At 29.6% G+C, this 12258-nt stretch overlaps 1 protein-coding gene across 1 annotated transcript; it reads right to left on the bottom strand.

Annotated features, from left to right (window-relative positions):
* On the bottom strand, positions 1-962 carry LOC119672342 (eukaryotic translation initiation factor 3 subunit K-like). The gene is made up of 3 exons (XM_038083364.1): positions 794-962; positions 296-732; positions 1-234 (listed from the first exon to the last, which is right to left on the bottom strand). The coding sequence occupies exons 1-3, from the start codon at positions 844-846 to the stop codon at positions 101-103; spliced, it is 624 nt and encodes a 207-aa protein (XP_037939292.1). The 5' UTR covers positions 847-962; the 3' UTR covers positions 1-100.
* Between the last annotated feature and the right edge of the window lie 11296 nt (positions 963-12258).

Genomic DNA, 12258 nt, shown 5'->3' on the forward strand with positions numbered 1-12258 from the left:
ACTCTATTATTTGTAAGTCAGAATCCTTAAGTTATTAAATATTTAAGTAAACTTAACTCTAAACTATAGCTGCATATATTAATGCATTTTCTAATACCTGTTAGCGAATATCGGAACAAATAATTCCTCTGATAACATCACGATCGTTCGAATCATTAAGCATTAAAGGAAATACTTTCACTTCATTTCCATTAATCATCCAACCAAGCTGAGTGATGTACTTCATCAATACTTCTAAAAAATGAAATATTAATAGACGTGTCATAAACAGTTTTTAAAGATTATATGCACCCACCTTTATCAACAGCTAATTTCATTTTGAATTCCATGCAGGGAACTGTTGTACGTGTTGATCCAACTTTAAAACAGATGTATTTTCTAATAGCTTCGTCAAAACCGTCCAGTATGGGAAGTATTGTAGCTTTCTGTTTATAATGCATCCAAAATTCTTCGTAATCTTCATTTTCTAATAAATCTGCCATATCAATTATGACCCTGATCCCATCATCAATTAATTGAGACCATATTAGATACTTTCTCGCAAAATTAAAGTGCTGATATGGGAGTTTACTCAAAGCCTTCAATAAAATAAGTCTTGTTATTTTCAAGTTTACCAGTTGTGGGTAGGCGTTGTACATGCGCAATAGATGCATGTTAAGTTTGAGGCAATATGTATCTCCATTTTGTTCCTCTATCAGCTGTTCGAAGGATTTCAAGTTTTCTGGGTTATACCTTAATTAAACACATTTTTTGAATGAACTGTTAATATTATGGTTTAAAAAAATTATCTTACTTCTCGAAACGCTCAAATCCTTTCTTCGGAATTGCAACTCTTACATGAGACATTTCAATTCTTCTTGTTTTTAACCAAACAAATTTAGGAATTGATACTAGTCCTATATGGTATATTGTTAATAGATTGTGTGAAACCCAATATTATAGGTATGCTATCGTCAATAATATTGGTTTTGGTCAATATTTAAAAAAAAAAAGTTATTCGAGTTGTCATTTTGTTCATTTTAAATACGGTAACTAAGTTAGTTTGAAATATTTCAATAAAAAAACTATTTAGGAATCATATAAACAAATGATAATATCAAACCTCCATCATAACGTTTACTTGCTTCTGAGTATTTTATTCACTTGATTGCTTTGTTTTCACTTAGATATAAAAGAGAGAACACAATATTATTGACTACCTATAAAATACTTAATTTTTTAGAGTATTCGAAATATAAATATAAATCTTTAAAGGTTTAACAGGTAAGTTTTGCAAAAGCATGCTTAAGAATGTGAATATAGAAAACGTTGACATTTATAAAAAAAAGTTCTTTACATTTCAATTTAATTCCAATGAAAATCGGAGAGTTATAACAAATAATATCAATTATATTCTAACAGAAGCTATTCGCTTAACTTCTTTTCAGGTCTTTTCATAAATTTGCGGCTGATCTATAAATAAAATTTTACCATCTCTATCTGATCCGTTAATGCGCAGGGTACTCTATGACCCTATATTCAAGAATGTTTTGACGCTATTTTCAGCCAACCTGTGTTGAATGCGTTCAATCTATTATTTCATTATTCCATCAGTAGTTAGAGTCACTATTAAGATCGCACGATGGTCTTAAAGCATAAACACTTCGTTACTGTAATTCATTTATTATTGTTCTTCTCCAGGTGTTACATAGTCTTCCTATGTGTTTCTTGTCTTGGGGGTTCCATTGATGTGTTGCGTGACATATTTCGTCATACGGCTTTCAAAGAGTGTGGCTAAGACAATTATATTTCCGACGCTTGACGTGTTTGTTGATATCTTCTTGGTTTGTGAAATAAATTGGAAATGTTGTGGAAGTTAACTTTTATAAAATTTCTCCATTTTTATTACAACTTATAAGTTCCACGTATATAAAGTGAAATATTTTTCTTGATAATTCTGAGATATATATAGAATCGTAAAATTGAAATATTAACTTTAAGTTTAATTACATAAATCCAATTCTAAAAGTATCTATTAAGTTTACAAATTTCGAACTCTTTCAAAATATTTGAAATAATTCGTTTTCCTTTTATTTGCAAAAACTACAAACCTTTAAAAAAATCCTTATTGCATTTTATTTTGCAGCTTTTATGTGTCTACCGTTTGTGCCAAAATTACTTTTGATCCTTATTGCCTCACAATATGCGCCTTAACGCATCTTTATTAGTCATATTTCCAAAATGTTTCCTTCACACTTCTCCTGCAGTCTATAAACAATTCATTTATGATGCTTGCATGCTGGATTAAGGCGCAGATGATGTATGCATTTATGATACTTGATTTAGCAGCGGCTGCAAATCATCGCCAGGATAACGCTTAAATGTATTTTATACGAAGACAAAAATTTATGTGTTAGAAGAAAATTTATTTGTGATTGCAGTTGATCTCTCTCATTGCTAAAGTACATAAATACTTATCAGCAAATATACACACACCCATGGAGAATAACATTCATGGAGGATGTGAGGACAAAATTATGAATATGAATAAGGATTTCAAATTTGAATATGTGCAGGCATGTGTAATAAATTATACAGTATTAGTTATTAGAATTTTCCTTCATTGTATGTTGAATAGAATTGAATGAATGGTGTTGAATAAATATGAGAAGAGGTGATGACGTTTGTTTTCTATTTTTTTATGAATTTAATAAGTGTTCTTAAATTGCGTGTTGAATTTAACAATATTTATAATTTAATAATTTATAATATAATTTAATTTGATTTATTGTAGATACTTAAATATAGTATCTATCTTTATATTTATTATAAAATATTGTAGCTATATTACTTTAATATATGATATATGATGTATTTAAGTTGTGGCTTGTAGAACTCGCCACTGGTTGTTTGATAAACACACTCATAGGTTAGAAGTTTCCTCCTATCAAAATAGTAGAAGTTGTGCTGATAAGAAGGAGGAAAAATCTGTATAACATCTATTGTGCAACTGCCTAGTTCCAAGCATAAGCGCAATGGACTTCTTAGGCAATTATGTCCAGCGTTAACATTAGGCTCAGCCTGCGCTTTTTTTAAGGGTTTAAAATTGTTCCATTATTTATTAATAAATTATATATCGAGAACGATGTTGTCATTAATGTGATATTATCTGTTGAGCTCAAACATTATATACTTGTAACATTGCGTTCAATAATTATCTATTGTGTATTTGCCAATGTCAATTTTCACATTAAGTTTAAGGGTGAACACAAAAGCAAATACAATCCACAATGCCACCTTAGCAACCTAGAAACCAGCAGGTGGATGTATGTAGCCAATGTTAGGAATGGATTTTTACCCGTAATCTAGCCAATGTTAAGAATGGATTTTTACCCGTAACAACTTATTACTTATCATTTTAGATGGTACTATAAGCATTTATCAAACCCAACATGAAAACAACTTCCTATGTGGTAACCAGCATATGCGGAATCATCCCGCTATCTTGGTAGTCGGTACATCGAATGTTGAGGCACCAAATTCACTTGGATATTATAATACACGAAACTGTCTGAGTCTCTAAGCTACAGATAGACTTAAGAAGGTAGGAAGTAAGTAAGGTCTGTTTTTAAGTAGTGATATTTTTTGAGGAGTAAGACTTAAGTGAGTTGGTTAATTAGACTGGTTGTCACAGTAACTCAACCAAACCAAATGATAAACAAAAAAAATAATCTTAAATATTGATTATTGATAATTATTGATAACAAACGAAAAATATTCACTAACAATTTTTATCCCAGGTTTGCTTTAGAAATAAAGATAGTAAAGCTTAAGATATAATAGTTGTCAAAAATCAACTATAAACTTAAATTTATAAATTAATTTTACAAACTCATTTCTCTAATATATTATTTGGTATTAAATTTTTTTTTTTGTTGATTACTGATCTTACAAACTTTACCTGTTCCATAACTCACTTTCCCACCAGTATTGTGTTTTTCTTTATGTGTATTTTAAAAATATTGTAAAATCATCTTCAAAAATTTGTCATTAACCGAACTTATGCTTAAAGCAAATAAAGTCCCCCTCCAGTTCTCTGCACTTAAACAACCCATTTACAAATATGATATTAATTACACACTTAGAACAATGACCATAACGCAAATATTCGATTCATTTGCTCTCAATGTAAGTGAAATTCAATGCCTGCCAACGCATGTGAACTGTAAAAATGGAAGCAGCAAGAAGGACGCAGGTCGTCCACAATTAATGCGAACAAAAAACCTTTTAAATGAAAATATTGCCCATGGGTCTAGCTCTCTGCTAGACCAAGTGAACCGTACTAGATGGCAGACTACAGACTACAGACTATTCTTTATCCGCCAATGGCGATCAATCGCCCGCGAAAAGTGAGAATACAAAACGTAATAAAAACAAAAACAATAACAAAGAAGAAGAAAGAGTTCAATCGTTGGCTGACATATCCTTTGAAAAGCATTCACAATGCAAATTGCCGAACAAAAAAGTGCGTGTCTAGCCGCTGCTGTTGCCGTAACACGCCAATGTCCTGGCCTCTGTATCACTAGTAGTAGTAGTAGTTGTTGTTGTTGTTGTTGTTGGTGTTGTAGTCATTTGTCTAATAGAATTCATGCGTATGCGTCAAATTCATTGAATCCTTGCTCGCTTTTGATTTGAATCTCATGGTTTTTTGTTCGATTTCTTCAGCGACTGTGACTCTGATTTTGTGTTATTTATTTATTGTACAAGCCGTACACTTTTACATTTGTTGGTCATTAAGAGGACACGTGCAATAAAGCACGTGACTTCCGCGGCGTCACAAGTAAAAATGGACTCGAATTCAATTGTTGCTAAAGTATTAATTTCTGGCATGAAGGAAAAATTCAAATTTGTTTGTAATTCTTATTTACAAGGATTCGTTTGTACATTTGTGCGATGATGAGCGAATATCGAACTTAAAGTATTGTGCGTAAGCGTCCCGCATTGTGCGGAATGCCTGTGTCCTGTGGCCGCAAACAAATAAAAATAAATGATTGTGAAAAATATGTTTTACAACATTGTAAATAGTAATTTTCGAATTTTGATTTCTTTTTCAGTTAATTTTTGTTTAAACATTGTAAGTACTCGGCAATTTACCCTCAAACACTCACGCTTTTTGAATAAATAAACGGCACACATCGGTCTAGGCGTGCGAAGGATGTTAATTTGTTATTAATTGTGTACAGGACATTCATTGTTTGATTTTATATATAACATATATTTGCGTTCAATAAGTGGGCTTATGTCTCTAGTACTTGAGCAGCATGAATACTTATCACTGTTTATTTTAATCTTACAATGAACAATTTAATGGAAAATTAATTTTGACAAATTATGTACTCGGATATTTGTTATTCAATTAATTTTATATAAAAAAAAATTAATTTTTTTTTTATTATGTCATGAGAATGGATGAAGAAGCTCCAACAAAAAAGTTGTTTGAAGCAGTAGTTGGCGGAAGAAGACGTCGAGGTAGACCGTGTCTCCGGTGGACCGATCAAGTTCAGAGAACACTAACTGGACTTGATGCACGAGACTGGAGAAAGCGCAGAGGCGCCTGGGGAGACATGCTCTTCGGGCTGAAACTCGATGACGAGTTGTTATGGCCAAATAAACCAAAAAGAAATAATAAATAATACCACTTTGTTAGATATTTTCTTCAAAAATTCAATTACAATCTATCTTAGAAAGAATAGTAGTAAATATGTTTAAAACTACAATATGTAAGAGAAACTTTTAAGTACTATAAAGCATAAAATAACTAGAACTAATTTGATAATAAAGTTTTAATATCAGAGCTTAATTTATTTTCAATCTTTTTTAAGTCATATCATTATTTTATCAGTCCCATCAAATAAATATACTACCAATATTTCAATAACTGCTTTTGACGGTATTTTGTAAAATGCCATCTAACTTTACTGAGTCCAGTCTCTATGTTGATATATTATTTATTTGCAGGGATTCCTGCCAATAACGAATCTTGGTGGTATAATCATTTTTTCATTATTTAATTTTTCTTATGCTATTGAAAATAAATTAAAAAAATGTTTGAAATTACTGTAATCGCTTTTTTGATGGAAACATAAGTAAATTTTTAAATTTAAAACCAATTTTTATGTTCAAATAAATTCTTGAGCTGATCATAGAATTGACAACGATTTGTATAGCTATGGCTTATGCGTTATTTTTAATTTATAACACGGACAGTGGTTGTTTATGAATATATAACAAAAATTGATAAAACAATATTTTGTTTCCGTACATAGGAACCATATATCACTTAGAGAATCAATTTGACTATTTAGGGACGCAGAGTCTATACATTTTTAACTTGATTTCCTGCCAGAAAGGCTTAACAAAAAAGCGCTCTTAACACACGTTTCAGTATACTGCATCGATAAATGTCTCCATTGGATTTAGAAGAAATTTCGCAAGTATCAGTTACAGCGGAGACCTAATAAACGAAGACTGTTTTCTTCGGATCACAGAACCCCCAAAAAAATCGATAATTTTTTAAAGACCTATATACTTTTGCATGCAGTCAAACCAGTTGTGATAGCATATTTCCAATTCTGCTTGAAATACTGCCGAAACATGGAGGCATGGAATAATTGTTGTTACCATCAAGTAGTTATTTTTGACCCAATTTTTTTTATTGTTCAAGAATAAGAAAAAGTTATTGGCTACCAAATCTATTCTTTAGGAGAGCACAATGCTTGTTTTGAATGCTAAAAAAATCATTTGTTTGAAATGATTTGTGAGTGTTCGCAATGTTATGCTGGAGAATAACTCATCTTTGGTGGGAGGTTTCTATTTCGAAACAATTCTTGTAAGTAAATAGTGGTGTATTATTCAGAATTTATTATGATACTGAACTGCAATGGCATAGTTTTCAAATGGCAAGTTTTCCGAGAAACTTAAGGACCATTTACTTCCGAGAAACTTAAGGACCATTTACTGCAAGCTAATCCATAATTTGTCACATACAAGAACCTTATACATATCTTTTGGAGTACTACGTTTTCTTTACAGTAGTGTATTTTTTGTAGTATTTCTTTGTATCAAACACTCACGACACAAACATTTTTCCAACTAGAAGAAATATTTTATTTGAAACTTAATAATAAGGCAATATTGTATTTAAAATGCTAGAAGTAAGAATGTCAGATTTTCTAGTAGAAATATCGGGTGCCTTCTAATAATACTAGAAGAAGTTTAATTTTCCTAAATTGCCTAATTTTCGTAGTATAAAGAATGACTTTGAAACAAGCTACCACATTAACGACAAGAACATTTCAAACCTTTTAGCTTTGGAAACAGTGATAGTCTTTCAATTATTTTTAATTAGATGACGGAGAACAAACTTAGCCTGATTTTAAATATCAATGTACGACACATATCCAGAATATGCATATGCAGATAGACAAAAATTACCTTTCCATTTTATTTTTATTTCGTTAAGAAAGGATTAAAGTCATACTTTTGCAAGTCATTCGACCATACTTACATATGATCTCCATGCCAATCTTGTAACAATTTTGTAATTTCATTAATTACGTAATTTTCATTATTAACATGGACCTTTAAACACAGCAGGACCCCATAAACATCCTTTAACCGAAAAAAACACTCTGTGCTGTGTTTACATAAATTTTAAACAATCATCATGACCATGTCATTTTCAGGATAAATAAATAAATCCTTGTCTCAGACTAATTACGACTGTGATATGTGTATTCTTCTGCGTATCCTTTAGTTCTTTTCCGTACTGTACTCATTTACCGATAGTAAATGAGTTGAGGGTAAATAATTAAATATATTCGTTGCAAGTAGACAAGTATTTAACACAAATTAGACAATAACCAGGGAAGTAGTCAAATATGGCAGGAAAGGTGGTAAACGAAAGTGTTAAGTATGTACTTCCCAAAATCCTTGCTTTCCGTTACTTAACGCTACCGCTGCTTTATAAACATCAATTGAGTTTCGAAGAGTATTTGCTGCTGTTGTGCTAAAATCGCTGTAAGGATAAAGGATATAATAGAGTTTCGCTTAATGAAAGGATTTTTGTAAGTCGTATATTTTTCAGATACATTTTTAGTTTCTCAATACCTTAAATATAATTAAGCAATTTATCCTTTATGAATGACTCCTTTTAATATAAGGCACTGGTGCATATGCCTACTTTCAGTTTCTTTTAAGGACATTATTAAGGGTTTTTTTAGCAGGCGTTTTGATTCTAATGTCTTTCATATTGTGTTGAAATAATGGCTTTTGTTAGATATTTGAGAATAATAGTGCAGTTGATGTTGCCGCTTCAATTAAACAGATTCAATAAAATTTACACCTGAGCTCATTTTAATTGAGAATGTACTCCAAATGAGACAATAAGGATTCTACTTATTGTGCCTTGAGAAATCTTTTATTTAAAAAAATTTATATTTAATTGCTTGGCAATTTTATTATATGAAGTAACATACCATTGTGTTTTATGTTTTTATTTAAAAGAATAATGTTTATAACTCCTGTCAATAACAATTTACATAGAAATCTTTTATTCATTGGTTGTCATTTCCATTAAATGGAACTAATAATATAATAAAAAAAAAATTGTTTATTTGTGATATATATTCCCACTCCAGAAGCAAAATTCGCAAATTAGTTTGCAAATCAAAAATAAAATTTGCATAATTTCGTAATTTGCATAGCATTCCATAGGCAAGTGCAATCTATTCGAAGACATATTTTTTTTTTTTGGAACCATCTTTTTGAACCTTTAGTTTGTCCTTTTCTAATAGGAAAATGTTCATACGTACTTTATTTGTACTTTATTATTCAATTTCAATATCTATAAATTTCCGGTACTCCAAACATATTTTCTATTTGCACACAACCCTCTATAGTTCAACATCCGCGGCAAGTAATTGTAATCCAGAGAGTCCTGTGTGCTGCCTTTCGGTTTATCCGTGGCAAGTAAATGGAGCGTATGCAAATTTGTAACTTGATTTCCTAATTTTGTTTCAATTTTTGCTTTAGTGATTTCCGCATATTTCAGTTTCCTTTTTTTTTATTTTATTATTTTTTTTTAACATATTTGTTTTTCAATAAAGTCAATCGTACATTCCTGAAATAATTGTGATAATGCTTGTGGCATTTGGTGCTTAGAAACATAAATAGAAATCGGATATGGTAATTTATGTGAACATGTTCAATTTTTTTCCTTCTGATTTTTCACTTTATTATTTCAATGTTATTTTTTGAAGGAATATTGAAAGCTAATTTGAAATTATAGCCAATGAAAATAATATTGGTGAATTAACCTTTAGAAGTTGGAAGGAACAGGGTACAAACTCATGCATACCTCGCAGTTGAAGTAGTAAAAATGGATGGAAGGAGGGTTTTTTATACAGGTTCATATCACAGCAATGGGCACATAGATTACAAAAGTGTAGTTTTAATATATAATATATAGATATATATAAATAATATAATATGTATATATGTATGAATGTATATACATATCTATACATCTTTATTTATTAATCTTATATATAAAGATATATATAAAGATAGCTGAACTTTTATTTGTTGTTTTTGCTATTAGAGCTGGTCATCTCTGGAACTAAGTTGATCAATATAGTGATAAATCACTAATAGTAGAAAACATTACAAGTAGAGATAACACAATAGTAAAAAGAAAGACGGTTATAAAATAATATTTTTTCTATATTTTCCTAAGGATGTTCAATAAGTAGTGCTATAGTTATTAATTGAATAAATGAGTTTCCAGTATTTTTTCTGATTAATCTTAAGCCTTTCGCAATAAACACAGGTCTAACAAATTTTCCAGTTTAGAATAGCGTACGTACATTCCATTGTTCGAATGTTATTCTTTTAACGTTGCGTAGGTTCGTCACTAAATTTTCATTCCTATCCGAAGCTGCTGTTGTAAATACTCGAATCATTTGGAAATCAAATACAGTGACTGATTAAACCAAAGCATCCTAATTCGATGGTAAGTTTGCTACCTTACATAAAAGTTGTTAGTTCCCGGGGCTCCTACCCTGGAAACCTCTCTATAAAATTCCATTTCCCAAAAGTAAGTAAGTAAATTTCCAAATAAAAAATTCTCTACAATGTTTGCTTTGTGGAAAATTTCTTTTTTATATTTAGATTTAAATATGATTTTTTACAGCTGTTATGACATAAGAAACTATTATCTTCACATATTCTATTGTTTCCAATACAGAGTTTTTTGAACAGATTAGTGATTTGAACAATAGTGACAACAATATTTAATTATTTTAAATAATTAACTTTTTGGTTGACCATACAGCCAAATATAGTCAAATATAGTATTGCCAAATATCCATCATCAATAGTTTTTTTAGGTTATGCATTAAAATATAACTTTAATCAAATTCTCACCTACAGAAAAAGTATTCTCATTTTTAAAGTAACGTACATATGTTCCACATTAAATTCACTTTTTTACAAAATCTCTGAACCACTACTCTATTACTGCAATAGTCGCACACCAAGGCAAGTAGTAATCTATTGAAGCAATACATCGCGAATACTAGGCATGTAGTATGCTATTTAAGTTCCATCTTTCCAAATTATTTTAAACAGCTAAAACAATACCTATGTGTTCATTTTTATATTGAAGTACTATTTTTCCAAATCTATTTTTTCATTCTTTTCCCTTCTTCATCAGAAATCGTCTAATATTTTCCACTTTTTTTGGCATAAATAAATTTTAAATTGAAATCTTTTATAATATAACTAATGCAAAGGTTATATCAGTAAATTTATAAATTAACTGCAATATAGTAGATTAGTATAATGCAAGAATTAAGGTTTTTATACATATGTTATAAACAAATAAAAATATACTATATATAGCTATCAGCGATCTTCGTCAGTTCTTCGAAAAAATGCGGATAATGCATGACTTGCCTTATTGTCTATATGACTTTTAATTAGTCTTTGTGGATTTTTGCCTACGAAATGTCTTAAACAATTTTGATAAGACTGAGTATTTCAAGAATACTTAAGAATCGAATAGAATAGAAAAATGAATCAAACCTCTTCAAAGTAGTTTGTTTTGATATATGACATCGTAGCAATTTAACTTTTGTTATCAGATGTCACCATATCATCTATTTAATTCGGATGTACCAGATGTCTATTTGTTTATTCTAGATATACCAGATGTTCATATGGTTTCAAGTATTTATTTATAAAGCAGCAGTTTATAATGGTTTTAAAGATTTATTTATTAGATAGTAATTTATTAATGTTATTAGTTTGATTTTGCTTAAAAGCAATATGAGGCAATAAAGTTAAAGATTAAGTGAAACTCAGTAGTAATAGTTAATGATAGTTTTTTAAAACTTGTTGTTGCATTTAGAGTAAACTTTTCGTGAATAGTTCTATAAATTTAACATCTTGATATTTTTTGGAGACCATTATGTTCCTTACCTCCCGTCTTAAAATAAGCTCTTCTAAAACCTGAAGACTAATATTTGCGCTTGATTTTGGTTAGAGAATACGAACCTTAAATAAGAGGATATAACTTACAAGTATATCCTTTTTGCGAACATTAGTTACTATACGCATATTGTACCTTTCAAACTACTAACTAGGAAAATGCACTACTAGTATTAATAACTATGTATATTTATTTTAACCGGTGTTATTTGTCGGCAAAATTCATTTACTATTATTTGCATATAAATTTGTGATGCAGTTAATCAAATTCAGTATTTATTTTTCCATTTTTAATTAAAAATTTAATTAAAATGTAAAATACTCTCGGCTGTAGCTGACGGATATTTACACTGCCAGTTTTAACTGAAATCATTAGTATTGACTACTTTGCTCAATATTGATTCTAATTAATAAAATACATAATTTATTTACACTTAACAAAATTTCGATTCGCTTAGTTGAGAGGAAGTCAAACTTTATGGAAAATTAAATTTTTAATGTTTATTTATTGTAATTTTCAAAATACAGTCAATTTTCATTACAGGTCTTGTATGCAATTTTTTTGTTAAATGAGTTATGGTATTAATAATCAATAAGTAATCACAATCAAATCATAACAATAAAATATATAATATTTAAAACATATTCATTTTTTATGAGAAAATTTTATTATTTTTATAAACAACAGTATTTACTGTTATTAGTGGACTAATTGAGATTTATTTTAAG

The sequence above is a fragment of the Teleopsis dalmanni genome, chromosome 1, assembly GCF_002237135.1.
Source record: "Teleopsis dalmanni isolate 2A chromosome 1, ASM223713v2, whole genome shotgun sequence".
In the NCBI taxonomy this organism is placed as follows: Eukaryota; Metazoa; Arthropoda; class Insecta; order Diptera; family Diopsidae; genus Teleopsis; species Teleopsis dalmanni.

Excerpts from the sequence above, each read along its gene's own strand:
- LOC119672342 (XM_038083364.1), bottom strand. The coding sequence starts at position 846 with ATGTCTCATGTAAGAGTTGCAATTCCGAAGAAAGGATTTGAGCGTTTC. Across the intron at positions 733-793 it reads GGATTTGAGCGTTTCGAGAA|GTATAACCCAGAAAACTTGA; the intron begins GTAAGATAATTT and ends TGTTTAATTAAG. Across the intron at positions 235-295 it reads GAAATTAGCTGTTGATAAAG|AAGTATTGATGAAGTACATC; the intron begins GTGGGTGCATAT and ends TTCATTTTTTAG.